General features: G+C 37.8%; 1 protein-coding gene across 2 annotated transcripts in view; it reads left to right on the top strand.

Annotated features, from left to right (window-relative positions):
- Positions 1-1,370: 1,370 nt before the first annotated feature.
- Positions 1,371-19,107, top strand: part of POSTN (periostin) — a 62,441-nt gene continuing 44,704 nt past the window's right edge. For both annotated transcript variants that reach the window (XM_007438542.4, XM_007438541.4), the window contains exons 1-7: positions 1,371-1,560; positions 7,956-8,054; positions 9,305-9,369; positions 11,023-11,180; positions 12,468-12,632; positions 13,309-13,455; positions 14,995-15,136. In XM_007438542.4, the coding sequence (XP_007438604.1) occupies positions 1,436-1,560; positions 7,956-8,054; positions 9,305-9,369; positions 11,023-11,180; positions 12,468-12,632; positions 13,309-13,455; positions 14,995-15,136 (901 nt within the window). In that variant the 5' untranslated portion in view covers positions 1,371-1,435. The remainder of the gene's footprint in view (positions 1,561-7,955; positions 8,055-9,304; positions 9,370-11,022; positions 11,181-12,467; positions 12,633-13,308; positions 13,456-14,994; positions 15,137-19,107) is intronic.

Raw genomic sequence — 19,107 nt, 5'->3', positions numbered from 1 at the left:
CCCTGCCTCCCTGCACTTGCCAGCTGGGCTCTGCTCTAGGAAGGAGGCACTGGCAAACCACTTCTGAAACACCTTGCCATGAAAACTGCAGGGACTCGTCCAGGCAGTCGCCGCAGAATCGGTCATGATTGAGCGTGGGGGAAAAAAAAAAGAACCTGCAAAGTGGTCTTGATTTAAAGGCTTACCCAGTTGTAAGAAAGTTGTTAGAAGGGTTCACAATATGACCCCACTCACATATTAAAGCACAGTAAAAAGGGTGGTCCCATTCCAGTGACAGTGTGGTTCCTACTCCCTCATCAGCACCATATTTGGTACCAGTGTAAAGGGATTCTACATGCATACCACAATAGACAGTCGAAGAATCTTCTAACATAGAGTAGACATACATTCCTATTTCACTTATGTGAAATAGATTTTTGTAAGTTTTTAAAGTACTGAAAAAATGGCAAAGCCTACGAGAAAATTGGCTGCATTCAAGTGAATTCCCCCCCCCCCCCCGTAGTCTTTTGTGGAACCTTAAAGTTCCACAGAACAGGCGTTTTGAAAAACCCTGGCTTAGTCAACTCCTGCCTCCATATGAAGTTGTGAAATCAGTTCCTAAGCAACTTGGAAATCTCTTGATTCGGCTATGAAAACCATGAGTACTAGTATTCCTAATTTTTCAATGACTTATTGTGAATGTTTTAATCAGTATTTTAGAAAAGTTTAGACTACATTGCTAAATATTCATTACTATTGTTGGAATTACCTATGAATATATGTGTTTTATGAAATTGGGGTGAATATACAGTATTGAACATTTTCCCCAAAATTAACCATTGCAGGCTAATGGTTCTCAGGTTTCATGCTTTCCCATAAAAATAGAATACTATTTTTCTAATGTTATTTTATATAGAAAAATAGTACATCAAGAAGAGTATTAGCACTGGTTCTAGTTCCAGACTATTTTGATGCTGCTGGGTGACGAGTACTAAAAACTGCTTATACTGTAAAGTAATGTTGCATTTCTGCTTTCCATAGGCAGAATGAAGACTCATATCCCATAGAGAACTATATTAGAGAAAAAGCTAGTATCTCATATTCTTTATCCAGGAGATTTATATATCTGTGTGGGGAAGAACATTCAGTCAGGTGAATTTGTGAAGCCATCCAGAAACTGAAGTTTTCTGCATTATAAACTCCAGTTAAATCTATAATCATAAACTCTAATTAAATCTATGGGAGGTGTCATAAAGAATGGATTGCCTTGTGATTCACTTTCATGCAGAGCTGGTTAAAACCATCTGATGCTTCTCTTTCCTGGAGGGTGGTTCAAAGTCTCAGGTTGATATATTTTCTCCTCCCTCTGTGTTGCATCTTGGATATAAACTTTGAGCTCTCTGGAGCCTTTGCCAGTTCTCTTCTCAGACGTTACAAGAAACAGAGAGACGGAAACATGGAACTCCTTTGGGTTGTTACAGTCACTATTTGTTTTATGTCAGTTTTTCATCTGGCAGAATCTTCCACTGCTCATTATGACAAGATTTTGACCCACAGTCGAATCAGGGCACGTGATCAAGGGTAAGCCTTATATTTATGACTAGTATTTCAAATGGATAAAAGTTATTGTACAATGTTTCAAGTTTTGTTTTTGTGGATTTTTAACAAACATATTTACTGCATTTTAACTTATTAAGAGGCTGAAGCTTGTTAATGTGACTCTCCAGAGCACTTCTTTTTCAGTTTTAGGAGATACATAGGTCTTCTAAATAGTTGTTTTGTATCTAGAGATGTGATAACATGAACTCATTGCATATTATTAACATTATCACTTTTGCTTTTCAAATGAATAGCTCATTGGTTCTCTTTTAAACTTTGCTTAATCTATAGCCATGTGGCAAAAGTATTGGTTAATAATTGATTTTTATCAAAACTTTGACACAATACTTAGTTCAGAATTAATTGTATTTAAACTATCTAATTTATGAACAATTTTTATATGTGTATGTGTGTGTGTGTATAGTTTTGCAGGTGTATGTTGTGTATATTTATCTCACAATATATGCAAATATTCACATATTTTGTAAAAATGAACAATTATGTGTGATATCAAATGCATTTTTATATAAAAGAAACATTTTATTTTAATTTATTGAAAGTGCTAAAATGAAATAATATTATGGAATATATTCAACCTCTAGAAATTTTTTTTTTCAGATGAAAATAATGCATTTTTATTCAAAACATTAAGTTTTTGTTTAGTCACAGAATTATTTTGGTCTTCCGATTTTATTCCAAACATGGGCAGTCAAATCAACCAATTGAATTATACAATATATATGTTTCCACTGGGAAAAATGGCAAGAAAAATGTTTACCATTCTCCTATAATCACAAGTTTATCTACTGGCAAGTTGATATACATCCACGTTACAAGATATCATTTGTGCAGAAAAAAAGCTGTATCCATTTCTAGTAATGATATTTACCAGAGCATAATAAGAATGGCGTGGACTTCCTCCTTCAGAGGCATGGAGGTTACACAACCATAAAAGTAAGTCCAGGCCTCAGGAATTCACTTCAGGCTATGGATGATCCCTTGTTCCTAATCCTGTCTCATCCAAGTGTGGATAATTACTTCATTGCTGGTTTCAGAACAGAACTACAGACCCATTTTATCTGAAGACAAACAAAACTTGCAGAAGCTGTGGGTGAGAACAATTGTCCAGTCAGTCAATAATGATGTTATTATTATTTCTTTCTCACACTGAGAAAAAGGTTTGAGCTCTTGAAGAGGTAATGAAACTTCACTGCCACAAGAACACAGATGTATGAAAACTTAAGAGGCAGCTCTCCGAGTAGATGGATGGCACAATAACAGCTAGAGGATCCTGCATTGTAATATTAATATCTTTCTGTACCTACCTATGGAAAAGTAATTATTGGTCTCTAGCCTTTAGTCATTTAGGTGTGAGAGAACAGGAATAGAAGAGAAATAGGGAAACAACTTCAGAATGAAAGAAATTGCAAGCAAACTGCAGGCTATAATTTCTGCTCAGAAACAATCTCAGAAAAAAAAAAAACATTAACTGGGACAACAGACAAGTCAGTGATAATTCCAGGGAGTAACCAAAGACTGCTTTATCAAAGTCCTGTGGTGCATTTTCTGCTGACTTCTCATTTAAACTTTTATTGTATGGAGTCAGAGTAAATAAGTCTTAAAGAAAACAGGGAGGCACCTGCAGGATTGGAGACTTTCATCAAAATGATGAAAGCAGCATTGCACTGTCATGACACAAGCTCTGCCTTTTGCATATGTGTGAACAAGAGGGCTGAAGCTTGTGATGCGAAGGCATAATATTGCTTTTGCTACTTGCTCCCCCTCCAGTAGATTCCTGTCCCTCATAGTCACATTAAAGTGCTTTGCTCCAGGCCTTGAGGTATCAGAAAGATATGTTGGTATCCTTTGCACTGCTCTCACTTACTGGGCCCTATTCATGCTCGAGTTAGAAAGCCAGGGACAGTCTTTGCAGTTTTCATGTAGGACAAATCAAAGGGAAGTGATGGGGGATTCCCCTGGCTTTGGGCCTTTAGCTAGGTCTTCCATGCATAAACTGGCTGGAAATAAAAGATGCCAAAAAAATTCCTATCTGAAATTCAACTCCTTCCTCCCCTTTGGCCATTTGTTCTGTCTGGAGAGCAGCCCCTGTGTCAGAACCTGCATCAATTGTTAATTTACAAGGCATAGCAGTCAATGGGAGTTTGATTGATTTGCTTCTGCCAATTGTGACTAGGGAGGGGGGCTAAGTAGTTAATGGTTGTAATTGGAGTAGTACTGGGAGATGGAGAGGAGGTTAACCTTATATGGGCAATGAGGCCAAACCTGATTGCAGGCAAGGCCAGTGAGGCCTGAAGGCCAGGAAGCAGCTGTGTATCCCTGGGAGGAAGGAAAGAGGTCACCACCAGGTGAAAAGGAATTGAGGTGCCAGGGGAACAAGGGGAGGGAGGATAAATAGAGGGAAGTTTACCCAGGCTTTAGTTTTAGCAATGTTTTGTTTAAAGCTGCATGTACCACACAATAAAGGAGCATTTATCTGAACCAGGCCTGGTTTCATGAGAATTCTTCTGAATTGGGGTTTGGACTTTGTGGACTTGACATTCTGATTACTGGACTTCCCTGCTTCTTTACCTTCCCTCACCAATTGCTCTCTTTCCTTTAGGCATGCCTTTTGAAGATGGATAGAAATATTTATGGTTTCTACTATTCTTCCTTTTTCCTTCACCCAGAAGGGAAAATTTTCAGTACTCTTGTTTATTTACCCTGATTTAAAAAAAAAAAAGGAAAAAAAAAGTAAGGTCCACTTTTCACCATTCTTCTGCTGAATGTGTAGACAACAAAAAGTCCAGCCTACCAGTTGTGGTCCAATGGGGAAAAAAGGAAAAGAATCAAGTGAGAAACATGAACTGTTCAGTGTGGGTTGTGCTGGCAGAAAGTGGAACACACTGCTCTTGAGGCACAGTAATAAAAGACAGAGGTTGCCTTTGCAGTGGGGTGGGGGTGGGGGTGTTCTTATTCCTGAGAAATGGTTGGTGGGCCATCCTCCCACCAAGGCAAGTGGGAAGTGTGGATTAGCCCTTTCTTGCTCTCCCAACAAACATTGCCAATCAATGTGGAAAATATCCACCAATCACTCTCCTTAAAATAGGATGGGATTAAGATTAAGATAGGATTATGATTAAGATGGCTGGGTCTGACAGATGGATAGATAAATGGGTTTAAGCCAATATTAATATCTCCTCTAGTTTTGCAAATGTGTTTTGCAGGGATGCATTCAGAAGAGAGCCTGGCTATCAGCTGATAATTGGGTTTCTTTGGAACATGCGTTTAGCACCATTCCTTTGATTACAAAACATCTTTGCCCTTTGTGTGTGTATGTGTATGTGTTTGTGTGCCTTAGATTCAGTTTTGACTCTTGGCAACTGCCTGGGCAAGTCCCTGCAGTTTTCTTGGCAAGGCTTTTCAGAAGTGGTTTGCCCCTGCCTGCTTCCTAGGGCTGAGGGAGAGTGACTAGACCAAGGTCTCCCGGTTGGCTTCATGCCTAAGGGACTAGGTCTTCCAGTTTCTAGCCTTAACCACTACACCAAACTGGTTTTCATACTAGCCCTAATCTTGATTTATTTGTATATCATGTTTTTAGTGATTAAACAGTCACTTCCTCCCTCTTCCAGGGTTGGAAGAGCTCTACCCTACCCCCCAAAACTGGCTACAAAATGTGTTTTTTTCTGTCTTGCTTTTCATTTTCTATATAAACTAACCTGGGAATATGAAATTAACTGCTAGTCAATTTAAATTGCAATCAGCCTTGCATTTGATAAGAGCATTGCCTTTAAATCTGTGGTGTCAATAATAGTGGGAAGGAGAAAACATCTCCTTTCATTTCTGCTCATGCCTGCAGAGGGGTTAAAAGTTGGCAATCTTTTCTATGTATGGGAGATTCACTTTCCGAAATGGGGTTAAGGTGAGGATCAAAGCTGCTCTTCAGACCCCTGGAACACTAGTATGAATTAAGTTCCAATGTTTTCAATCATGCAAACTTTTTGTTGAAGAGAGAAAGGGATTGGAAGTGGGCATACAGCTTTGAAAACTGCTGTTCTCCAGAAATAGATTGCTCATTCCAAATGGCCATGGATGTAGCCATTGGAAAACAAATATTACAATGAAAACAGTAACCACCCACTGAAACCATTTAATTCTATCTGTGTCCTTGGGCATTTAAGCGAGCTCCTTTGAATTCTGTAGATAATGGGTTTCAATAATAAAAACATGATCCAGGCTGCAGGATCATACATAGGCAGGCAGACTTTCTTCATATGTGATTGTGCAATGCTGGCACTCCTACCTTGTTTTAAAGTGACAACAGAAATAGATGAGATGTTGAAGCTGGTATAGTGTTAGCAATTCCCTCCAGTTTTGTATCATCTGCAAATTTGATGAGTGCCCCTTCAATCCCCTCATCTAGGTCATTTATGAAGATGTTGAAGAGCACTGGGCCCAAGACAGAACCTTGACGTACCCCAATGCATACTTCTCTCCATGTAGATGTAGTTCCATTAAAGACTACATGCTGAGTTTGGTTAGTCAGCCAACTGCAAATTCATCTGGTAGTGGTACTGTCTATCCCACATTATTCTATCTTGCCAAGAAGTAGACTGCAGTCTACTTATCGCCTTACTAAAATCTAAGTATACTATATCCACAGCATTTCCTTGGTCCACTAATTTAGTCACTTTATCAAAGAAGGCAATAAGGTTTGTTTGGCATGACCTGTTCTTAACAAACCCATGCTGACTTCTAGTAATCACCTTGTTCATTTCTAGGTGCTCACAAACCCACTGCTTCATTACCTTTTCCAGATTTTCCTAGGTATTGACGTCAAGCTGATTGGTCTGTAGTTTCCTGGAACCCTTCCCCCCCCCGCCTTTTTAATGTGAGAAACCGCATCAGCTTTTTTCCAGTCCTCTGGCAGTTCCCTCGTGCTCCAGAAGCTCCTAAAGATTTAATTCAGTTGTTCTGAAATCACATCTGCCAGCTTCTTCAGTACCCTGGGGTGTAAACCATCTGGTCCAGGAGACTTGAACTCATTCAGAGCAGCTAGGTGTTCTCTAACCAATTCCTTACCTATTTTGGCCTGCACTCCTCTTCTGTCTCCCACAATGCTGCTTTTGACAGGTTAGACTATTTTTTCCTTTTGCATAAAGACAGATGCAAAAAAGGCATTAAGCAGTTCCACCTTCTCTCTGCTGCCTGTCACCTTCTTGCCATCATCTCCCACTAGTGGACCAACCATTTCCTTGGCTTTCCTCTTGCTCCTTACATATCAAAATAAACTATTTTGGTTATTTTTGGCATTTGTTGCAAGTCTTAGCTCATTCTGAGCCTTAGCCTTCCTGACTCTGTCCTTGGAGATTCAGGATAGTTGCTGGTATTCTGCTCTAGTTTCTAGGATTTTGACTTCTCTTCTGTGTGTTCCTGTTGAAAACGATACTACTCAGGCAAGCTTTCTTTCTAAGAGATTCTGTTTGATTTACATTCCTTTGCTTGTCTGCCATTTATCTACTCAGCCTTGAGTATATTGCTATCATCATCTAACAACTGTGTGTGTGAATTTGAAACCTGAAAAAAGGATAGATGATGATGATATTATGAAGATGTGCTATAGTTAGAAGGCTATGCTGATGAGCACAGACTTATCCCTAGCCAACAGTTGAAGCAGCTTAAGGTTGTTTTTTGCTGTTCCATCTTTAAAGTAGTGTTTTCTCTGTTCTCCCAAATCAATTTTTGCCATGTATATGATCTAATATGTTTCAGCAATGATATGGTTGCTGATGCAGTCAAGGGTGGAATCTGCTCAGCTCCTATTGGCTATTTTAGGCTGGTATAGGCATGCCTCCTCCCCTCCAGTTGCTAGACATAGGTAAAATGCATATTAATAGGTCTGTGAGGAACAGTTCTTGGATAGCTTTAATACGGTCATTTGATGGTATAGTATTGCTTTCAGACTTCTGCTTTTACAATGTCAAATACAGTTTATACCTGGTCTCTGTATAGTATGGTTTATATATTTTAATATACTTTCATCTTATTCATCTATGTTTTATTATATCCTAAATTGTATAATGCAGGGTAGGCTTTAGGCTAAGGCCCCAGTAGGCACGGGCCTAGGGCACCAAAGTTTAGAGGGCACCTATGCCTCCCCTCCTTCTGAATCATTCTAAAATGCAAATCTTTGCATCAGCAGTAGGTGGCACCATCAGTCAGTGTGGTCTAGAGGCAGCACTAGTACTGTGTAATGGTAAAATGGTATATAACATTTTGAAGATGTACCACATCAAAGGCAGTATATAAATACTTTAAATCAGTAAGTAAACATTCAAACTGCAAAGGATTTTTCATAGATCTTTTTCTTCTCCTTTCAGTCCAAATGTTTGTGCTCTCCAGCAAGTTATGGGGACCAATAAGAAATATTTCAGCACATGCAGAAACTGGTATCAGGGAGCCATCTGTGGAAAAAAAGCGTAAGTTCTGTTCAAGACTCTTAATTATGATTAATAATACTTTATAATTGTATTACTTTATTAACTTTGTATGGATTACCTGTATCATCTGTGTGGCACAGCCAGCTTGACTTTTATGGTACCACTCAGATGGAAATAAATGCATAGGTAGTCCTTGCTGAACAACCACTCATTCAACAACTATTCAAAATTACGATGGCACTGAACAAGAGGTTTTTACAATGGGTCCTCGTAATTGGGGCCATTGCAGCATCCCCCTGGCTACGTGATTGCAATTTGGGTGCTTGGCAACTGGCTTGCAATTACAACGTTGCAGCATCCCATGGACATGTGATCGCCATTTGCGACCTCCTGCCGGCTTCCCTATTGACTTTTCTTGTTGGAAAGTCACATGACTTACAACTGTGTTGCTTAGTGATGGTGTTCCCAGTCCCAATTACTGTCAGTAAACAAGGACTACCTGTATATATATTTCAAAGAACAAATTTTGTAGATAAGAGTTAATCCTCGTCTGAATGGCATAAAACCTCTATATGGGCTATGGGAACCTTGAATTCCTTAAGTTGTACAACTTTCATATCTTGAAAATTTTAGTTATTTTGAATTGATACTGACTATAATAAAGACTGACTTGTTTTGATTGGTGATATGTAATTTTAGAACTGCAACACAAAACTGTAGCTTACAAGTCTGTTGCTGCAAAATAGAACTGAAATTGGGTACAAATGACTGAGAGTACGGTGACTATTGAATTCAGAAGGTGTTCTTCTTCAAGGATATGGTCCTGAACATAAGCTAAGCGCTAAAAGAATATTGAGCAATTAAGTAATGGGATGTGCCATTTTAAGGGCAAAATGTTACTTAATAAATGGTAAAATAAGGATGTGTTATTACTGGAAACTAGCTTTGCTATAGTTCTTAGAGAGCATCCCTATAGATGGTTAAATGTGAAATATCAATTGTGGGGACTACAGATACAGGTTTTTCAGTGATGATTAACTACCTTCCTTGTGGAAATCCAGGATCCCCTTTTTAACTGCACTTTTAATATGTGTATCACTGTTGTTGTTCCTGGCTTTTACTTTGACTATAGACTTTTAAAGTATCTGTTCTTATTGTTGCTTTAATATGGTTTTTGTATTGTGTATTTTATTTTTATGTTTTATTCTATATAATTCCTCTAATCCACTTCATGCATTATCACATTAAGACCTAGGAAGATAAAATAATATTGCATTGCTACTCTGCAGAACGGTTTTATATGAGTGCTGTCCTGGCTATATGAAGATGGAAGGAGAACGAGGATGTCCTGCAGGTATTATCATGGAACTATTTAATCAACCCAATTTATTTATTCATTTTTACATTTGTACCTTGATGTAATTAATTTGACAAATTTAAAGTATCCACAGCAAGCTTAAAAACATAAAACAAAACTGCCTCACTGTGAAATAAGAACAAAACAACACAAAATAAAAGATGGCTCTGAACAGGTTAAAACGTTCCCCAGAACAGCTCCATTTTCAAAATCTTCCTCAGTGAACTCAAGGATGGTTCCAGTCTGATTTCTGCAGGGACACTGTTCCAGAGGAATGGTATTGCCTCCAAAGAACAGCACTTCCTTACTTCAGTTCCCTTTATTTCCCAATAGTGGAACATTAGCAATAGTTTCCCCCTAGATCAGGGGTTTCCAACCTGGGGTGCCTGCACTCCCGGGAGGTGCAAGATGGAATTTCAGGGGGTGTGACAATTTTATGCACTGAGTTAAAAGCTTATTTTTTTAAGTTCAATTTGTTCATTTGCATTAGAAATTAGACTTCTTCATCTTCAAATGTGATATTATTTTTGTAGGGGGTGTGAACATTAATCAAACATTTCCTAGGGTTGTGGGGAATAGAAAAGGTTGGGAACCACTACCGTAGATGATCTAATGTGTCAGGCTGATTCAGGTTGGACCAGGCAGCCTTGTAGGTGCAGAGGTGCCAAGCCATATAGGTAAAAAAAACAATACTTCAAATTGTACCTGGAAGCTAATCAGTAGTCAGTGCAGGGGCTGGTAGTATGTTTCTAATGATGGAAACTAGATAACACACAGGCTGCTTCATTTTGGACTAATTACAGTTTCTAAGTATTTTTAAAGACAGCCCCACGTAAAATGCATTGCAGTAGACTAAACTGGTGGTGATCAGTACATGAATTACTATAGCAAGGCTCTTGCATTAGGTAAGGTCATTACTGGTACATCAGCCAAAGCTGGGCCAAGGCCCTTTTAGCCAGCAGAACCCATGAATTCAGAAGAACCCCAGATCATGAATCTGTTCTTTCAGGGGTAGTGCCTGCCTTTCCAGAGATAATACTGCTGTTGATGGAGAGTCTTGATGTAAAAACAGTACTTGAACCTGGTCAGAGTTCAGTTTCAGCCTCTTCTGTCCCATCCAAATCCTGATAGGCTCCAGGTACTGTGATATCAATGGTATCTCCCCTACAGCCTGAAATGGTGATTTAAAGTTGGGTATCCTTGGCGATACTGTTCTGTTGGATGACCTCACCCAGCAGCTTCATATAACATATGTTCATTTTGTATTTATATTTTAATTTTATATCTGTTTCATTTAACATCTGTTAAAAAGGAGATTTGATTATCCTCTGCCATGTGCAGGTTGGACCCAGGATGGGCATGGATCAAACCTGCACATGGCAGAGGATTATCTAGAGAGTACTCTATCTACTTCCTTGGAGTTCCCAGCCCAGAAGGAATCCCAGGAGGTTACACAACAAGTCAACAACTCATCACCAAAGGCCATATGCACGAAGAGCCCAGTTGTAGTGAACCTGAGTGGCTTTATTGGCACTAAAATCTGGGCATTAAAACAGGAAGCACTTAGTTCAGCAAATTCCATTAATAATTCACCAGGTAAAGGGCCACTAATTAAGAAAAGGGTTTTATAAATTATGTTTCTTTTTTCAGTGGCTCCGATAGATCACGTATATGGCACCTTGGGCATTGTAGGAGCTACCTCCACTCAACGTTATTCTGACATGTCGAAACTGAGGGAAGAAATTGAAGGACCTGGCTCTTACACATTCTTTGCACCAAGCAATGAAGCTTGGGATCTTTTAGATCATGTAATTATATCAGTTTTGATTTTTAAAGAGTTTTTAATGCATAGAAATTGGTATAGATGAATACATTATGAATGAAGAAAACCTAACACTCAGTTGCTGTACATATTATTGGAACTATTGATTCTTTAAACATATATTTGGAAGCATGCTTACACACATGCACACAACTCTAAGCAACCAGCGCTTAGCATTGCAAGCATGAGGTAAGATGGGTAGAGCAGTAAGTTAAAATTGGGTTTTCATGGTAATTTCCAGAATTTGTATCTTCTACCACTTCTGGCTTCAGAAAAAGAAGAGACTGGCAGATTTTCAAATATATAGGACCAGCCTGTAGGAAATCTGTTTTCCAGTCTATTTTATTGTAATGAAAATGAATTATTGTAATAACCAATCATGTTTTTCCCAATGTATTATGTAACAAGTAAAATTACAAAGTCATAGATGTCCTCCAATTGCTGAATCCTGTGTTTCTAGCTAAGGTAAGAAGCCCCAAAATCATGCAGAGAGAGCCCATGATCCTCCCTCATCATTAAACCTTAGAAAATGGAATTAATACCAATGTTGACATGGAGAGAACTCTCAGTAAAGGCTTGTTTTGCCTGGTTTTAGGCTTTTTCACCCAGCCAGTGTTGATGGCTCCCATACCATTAAATTAATATGAGAAGTCAAGTGTAGACTAAATTGAAGAGGACAAAGTTTAAGAGACTGGATAGTCCTTGACAGTGGAATAATGATGATATGGAAGGACAGCATTGATTTGGCAAGCATCATGGCAGCTTCATCCAAGAAAATCTTTGCTGATGAAGTAGGCAGGACTAGAAAGACAGGGCTGGGAGGCTGGATATAAATAAGGCTTTTTCTGAAGAAGAAGAAGAAGAAGAAAACCTGGATGGAAAAAAGTAGATAAGACAAAGATGACTAAGGAAGTGAGCTGTAAGAAGAGCATGATTAGTAGTAGGAAACTTAAATAGTCAGTAGGCAGCTATAGTATGTGGCTGACCTTGTTTGGTTGCAGAAGCTAAGCAGGGTTGGGCCTGCTTAATACTTAAATGCTTAAATGATCTCCAGAAAATATCAGGGCTGTAGGCTGGAGCAGGAAGTTGAAAACGATCCTGGAAGAAGGAAGTTTTTAGCCACTTGGTATTGCTGCCAAGAAATGGCTATGTCCATGAAGTCACCAGTAGTCATGTAAGAAGAGTCAGAAGGTGGTCAAAAATATTTCACTAGCTGACTGAAATAATGTTAATGGAATACCCACCTGAATTCAACTCTACCCCCCATCCCCAGGAAATTCACAGTGGTCTGATTGAGAATGTAAACATCGAACTATACAATGCCCTCCACAATCATATGGTAAACAAGCGGATGTTGACAAAGGACCTTCGGAATGGCATGACTCTGGTATCTATGTACAACAATCAAAAATTGCATATAAATCACTATCCCAATGGGGTAAGTTTACTTCTATAACATAACTGAACAATAGGATGTGGTTTGCACCATTTACATCATAAATTTTGGAAAGAGATGTAAGGTTCAGTGTTCCAGTTAAATTTCCCTTGAAATCCATATTAATAGTTATCTGTTCATTTAAGATATTTATATGGCATGTATTATCAATTACATTAAGATGATTTACAAAAAATACAAAACAAATTTAAACATTATACAAAATAATCAAAATTAACAATATTTTAAGATTCCACTGTACTTAAAATATATAAAAAGGGTATCCAATGAACACTTGAGGGCACCTTTATTAGCTATCTCAAGAAGAAGGGTTGATGCACTTAGAAGGCAGATAAACTCTCACTGATCCCAATTAATTTACCCAACCTGTTGGGATCTTTCGGACCAACAATCTGTGTGAAAGCAGTTCCGTAACCATGATTGCTATCAATTTTTCAGTCACACAAAATGAAGTGCAATTTAAAATTAAAGAGATATGTTGTGAAACATATTCTAGCTGTATTGCCTCTTGAACTTTTTAAAACAGACACCACAGGTCTCATAAGCAAGTTATAGAATTAATGAAAGGAAAGGACAATGTAAAGCTTGTTTGGTAAAGGTCAGGAAGCCAAATTTATAACAAACGTTGGGATTAGTTCATGCTGTTCTTCCAATTTAGGTTGTGACTGTTAATTGTGCCAGAATCATCCATGGTAACCAAATTGCTACAAATGGCGTTGTTCATGTAATTGACCGTGTGCTAACTCCAGTTGGCAATACTATTCAAGACTTCATCGAATCTGAAGATGATCTCTCATCTCTCAGAGTAAGTTTTTATATTCTTATTAATCTTATTTTCTTTTGAATCTTGTCTTTTATAGTAGTTGGTGTCCTTATATATTTCATATATAACTAAAAGCCAAAATAAATTGCATGTAATGGAAGAAGATAGTACTGTAAAATAATATTTAAAAATAAAAGTAATTAAAAAAGCGACTTGGTTGGTCATTAAAAAAAAACAAATCCAAGATCCATTATTAGGCCAATGGTAGATAAAAATTGGGTTCAGGTTTCAATACTATCAGTACTATCAGTCAATAGTATTGATACTCCAGTACTATCAAGGGGGATAGTAAATAAAATCAAAGCTCTCACCAACAAATCTGAACTGCCACCCCTCTTAAGATACAGAGGGTACATTTTGTTAATTACCTCTAGAAGAACTGGATGCTCCTGCTTAATCTACTAGGTAAAAAAGCCCATTTAATTAGAGCTGTGGTAATAAGTTATTTGACAATTTGTAAAGCTGCCTAATGACTGGAACTTAGCATAACCTTTCTTGTGGTGTGTGAAAGTGCTTCCTCTTCCCCAGACAAAATGGGAACAGTTTTATCATCTGCTTTTCTTCTCCTAAAATGGTCGAGAAGGGGCAATCTCTCTTTGCAATTGTGAACAGAACTGCCATATTAGGGGTCAACCATCTAATTTAGATTTTAGCCATGATCTTTTATCATAAATAAAGGAATCTGGTAATTTTGTCACTGTTTAGATTGTTTTTGGAATATTTTTTAATGCAAGTCTTTAAAGAAGAGAAAGGAATAAAGTTAGTGGACTTTATGTTGAACAATTTTCATTGTTACAATATTGATTAAATTTGCAAGTCTAAAAGCTTTGTCCATTTACTGCTATCATATTTTTGCATCATTTTTTTTTCTTTCCCCCTTTCCTTTCCTTTTTTTTCTCTCTCTGTCTTTTTTTTTTAAATATATTTTTAAAAGTTTTTATTGGTTTTCCAGGTTACTTCTCCTTTCTCTACAAAAAGGGACTTGAGGGACCCTCCTAGAGGCTAATATTTTGTTCTTAAATTCCCCTACTTATTTGTCTATGAAATATAACTGGAAAGCCTACTTTGCCTGTCTTAGGTTTATCATATGCAGGTATCACTTCCAAAAGTATTAGGTAGCAGAGAAATATGTTCATTTCATCCCATAGAACAAAGCATTTGGCTGCTTTGTGGAATGCTGATATACACATAATGGAGGACGAAGCTTCCCTGCCCTTATCTTTTCTTACTTATACATATATTTACAGTATAATCCTATGTAGGTCTACTCAAAGGTAAATCTATTACAATTCAGTAGGAATTATTTTGAGTAAATATGCATAGGATTGCAATTTGGATGTATATAAATACATCATCTTGCCAAGTGTATTTTATTATTCTTCAACACAATTAATTACCCCATATTTTTGTTATAATGCCAAAGAAAATTGGCAATATTTAAAAATGCTTTTCTACAGGCTCTTAAACTCTTAGTTTTTGCATAACAGTTTAAAAGATTCCTTATTTCATTTTCTCTCATAGGCTGCTGCCTTTACATCAGATGTAATGGAAACTTTAGGGAAGCCCGGACATTTTACACTCTTTGCACCTACTAATGAAGCTTTTGAGAAACTTCCACGTGGAATCTTGGAAAGAATAATGGGAGACAAGGTGGCTTCTGAAGGTACTGATAGCTAAAAAATGGAAAGAGATGTAGATTTGAAAACTCTAACTAGCATGAACAGAAATCTTGGAAATTAACTAAGTTACTGAGCATAAAAATGCAATGCTGAAACACACGTCATACCTATTACACAATGCATATTTCATTAGTGGCTATGGTACCAAAGCATTTGCCATAAATCTGAATACCAAAACTTCCTTATTAAGTTGTTCAGTTTTGGATGCATTTTATACTGGAATCAGATCATAGAATCACAGCATTCTGGAGTTGGAAGTGACCACAAGGATAATCTAATCCAAACCCTGCAGGAAAACCAAACAAACCATCCTAGAGATATGGCTATCCAGCCTCATCTAAAACACCTCCAAAGATGGCAAGGCCACAAGCTTCCTTAGGTAAATTGTTGCATTTTCAAATTGCATTAGCTCTTCAATAGTTGCGCATGTTTAACTTGTCAATCATGCTCAAGTTCTTTTCTGAGCTAATGCTTCCAAAACATGAATCCCCCATCTGGTATGTGTGTCCTATATTTCCTCCCTAAGATGAAGGACATTTTGTTGAAGGATGTTTGTTGTACTCAGTCCAGTTTTCCTGCCAAATTGCAATCTTGTTCTTTCAGCCTTCTAGGCTCATTGGTTAATAATTACTAGGATCCTCTTTTTTCCTTTCTTGAAGAAGGGGACCACATTTGCTCTTCTCCAGTCATCTGACACTTCCCCAGTTCTCCAGGACTTCTCAAAAACAATTGACAGAGGTCCCACCAGCTCTTCCACCAGTTCTTTCAGTATTCTACAGTATATTTCACCATGGCCTGGGGACTTGAGGTGTTCAGATTAGCTTTACTGTGTCCTTACTGACTTGTACCTTCCCTATTATGTTCATTCCTAATCTATCAGATCACAATTTTTGGTGGATGTAAAGTAAGTAATTAAGTATTTGTGCCTTTGAGTCAGTTTTTGACTCTTGGTGACTGCCTGGACAAGCCTCTTGAGAGGGTTTTTCAGAAATGGTTTGCGATTGCCTTCTTCCTAGGGCTGAGAGAGAGGGACTGGCCCAAGGTCACCCAACTGGCTTCATGCTTAAGGTAGGGCTAGAATGCACAGTCCCCAGTTTCTAGCCTGATACCTTAACCAGTATACCAAACTGGCTTTGAAAGACAAAGGCAAAATAGGAGCTGAGATTGTCTGTTTTCTCTTGAGCATCTATTAAGATGTCTCCATTTGGAGTAAGCAGTAATTCCATCACCTATCCTGTCTTCTCTTGCTAGGCTTAGCTTATTTTTCATCTTTATCTTCCTTTCCTAATTTCTATATTTCCAAGATGAAGCTGTGTAGATTCTCTTGAGTGTTAGTCCATCCTTCCTTCTGTAGTTTTAGTTCCTTCATGAGCTGCTTGTTTAACCACATTGGCTCCTTTGGATGTCTCCTGGTTTTCTTTCTCATTGGTGTTGTTTGAGATTGTGCTATCCTTAATATCCCTTTCTAGTAATTCAGCTGGCTACAATATTTTTGCTTTTAAGGCTTTTCCCCATGGCAACTTCCTTACTATTTTTTCTTTATTAACATTGGCCTTTCTAAAATCCATGGCTTGTGTTTGACTGCTTTTTTTTACAACCCTTTTTTAAAAGTGGTTCCCACCACTGTAATAACTTCTAACAACTCTTCCCAGTTAGTAAGAACAAAATCCAAGTTAACAGATCTCCTAGTGCCCACCTCAAACTCTTGAAAGGGAGAATCATCACCAACCTATCAAGAATTTATCTGACATACTATCTGGTAGATTATGTCTTCTAACAGATGTCTGGGTGGTTGAAATCTCCCATCACAACCACTTCATGGTTTTCATTTATGGGGGCTTCAGTTATCTGCTTTAATAAATCTTCATCAATCTCTTCTGCCTGGTTGGATAGTCTGTAGCAAACTCCTAGCAAGATAACTCTTCTGTTAGCTTGCCCTTTATTGTAACCCAGACACTTGTATTATCATCAGTAAAGTGAACCTTTGTACAGGTAAGTTCATTCCTGATATATAATGTTACACCATCTCCTCTCTTGTGTTGCCTGTTCCTTTGAAACAAGGTGTACCCATTATACCCAGTGTTCTACCTGTAGGATTCAGGGAAAAGCTGGTCAACTGGAATTGCCATTACATTACATTATATTACAGAGAAAAAGAAATGGAGTGGAGAGTCAAGTCTCCTTACTCATAGTCACAGGCACTTGTACTTATGTGAGATCAGACTTTATAGTTGAATGGATATTTTAAATACAGATTGATTCCCATTACTTCTTGAAGGGGTATAATCTTGTTTTTGTTTTTTTTTAAATCCTGGTATAGGCTTCCCTACTCAAGTAAGTTCCTTAGATCAGCTATCTCTCAGTTAGACCTATCTGTTGGGGATACAAGCTGTCCACAACCAAAAATGAACCAGCTCACTGAACCTCTATGTCAATCTAACTAAAAAGCCTTCAGATGAAATCCACATTCTGGGGATGAGGATAGGATAAACATGAACTAGTTTCCCAACTTAGAACAACTGGTGGGAGGCAAACATGCAAATTATGTTCCTTCCGAGACAGGGAAAAAAATTTCTTTCAGATCAGCTGGAATTTGGGGGGTTGATTGCAGTGAGATGATGATGATGATGATGATGATGATGATGATGATGATGATGATGATGATGATGGGTCACAAACTTTGTAGCTATGGATTATTTTCATGTATTGTCCTTGATTTTGCTTTATGTTTGTGGTTTGGTGCAGTTAGAACAACTGAATTGTTTTGAAAATCTACAAAGTGGAGAGCTATGGTCAACTGGAACTAAATTTATACTGATTATGATGGGTACCTCTGCCAGGCAAACCTCTAGATGTTCTGTTGGATATACAAAAAAGTATCTGTAACCTAATTTTTTTCTATCTCTAGTAGAAGCCCAAGAGAGCCAAAGGCCTTAGTTATTGAACAAACACAACTCTTTTTCTTGAGATTAAGTAGCCAGAAGGAGCTTGCTAGAGGGTTTTGTTCTTGAGTCTTCCTGAGAACAGCACAGCTGTGGAATGAGACAGTGCCCACTCCAGGATGGAGTGAGGTCTTCCAGAATTGTAGGAAAGACAATCCAATGCACTTCTTTATGTAATATTTAACTATATAACAAGTGTGTTATTTTATTTTGGATATGCTTAAAACCTTGCCTGATTCCTATCACACCTGTTTTTTCTTAGGCCCATTGCTCATTATGGATGAGGCTACCTATTGTTCCTTTGTTTATGGTTACCCTTGGAATCTAAGCTCTTTTTTCAAAGCCTTTTTTCTGTGTTTCCCTTAAAGCTGTTTTCAAATAGAGATAAATATTATTTTAAATGGACAAGTTTGTTTCTTGGAGGTTGTAATCTGGTAACATAACTCAGAAGGCCAAAGCTTCTGCAGATTGGTTACCAGTTACTGGGCTTAAACTGCCATTGGGTTTTCAGTTAACAGATAGGAGAGGGCATTTTCCTTCCATTTAGCCTGTTCAGTTGAAGAAAGGAAAAGAAGGCAATGGCAGTAGTAAACACATCAGTGTTGCATTGTTCTTGGTTGTCCTGATTTGGGTGAGCAAGTCCATTGGTAGGGTGGGTGAAGGGATATATAATGTAATAGCTAAGGGACTAAGCTATAAATTAACAAGCTTCAAATTCAAGTCTCGTTAGTGGGTTTTAGGCTAGCCATTATAGTTTCCATCTCAACACCACCAACACAATAGAAATAACAATACTTGTTAGTTTGTTGAACTTTTAAAATTTTACTTATTCTGCTACACATTTAAAAAAATTATATTTAGCATAAATATGAAATATGGGAATGTGGAAATGTGGAAATGCATTCATTAAGAGAGCTGCAATAGAACAGTAGGCTGAACATTGTGAAATATACTTCAAATAAACAAGGAATTGGATCTAAGTGTCACAACTGTGTATTTTTATGGATGTGTTA

The sequence above is a fragment of the Python bivittatus genome, unplaced genomic scaffold (assembly GCF_059951505.1).
Source record: "Python bivittatus isolate LINGU-HERP-01145 unplaced genomic scaffold, Pbiv_v1 ctg000520_np1212, whole genome shotgun sequence".
Classification (NCBI taxonomy): Eukaryota; Metazoa; Chordata; class Lepidosauria; order Squamata; family Pythonidae; genus Python; species Python bivittatus.
Note: the sequence above shows the minus strand (reverse complement) of the source record. Positions and strands in the feature narration are given on the sequence as shown.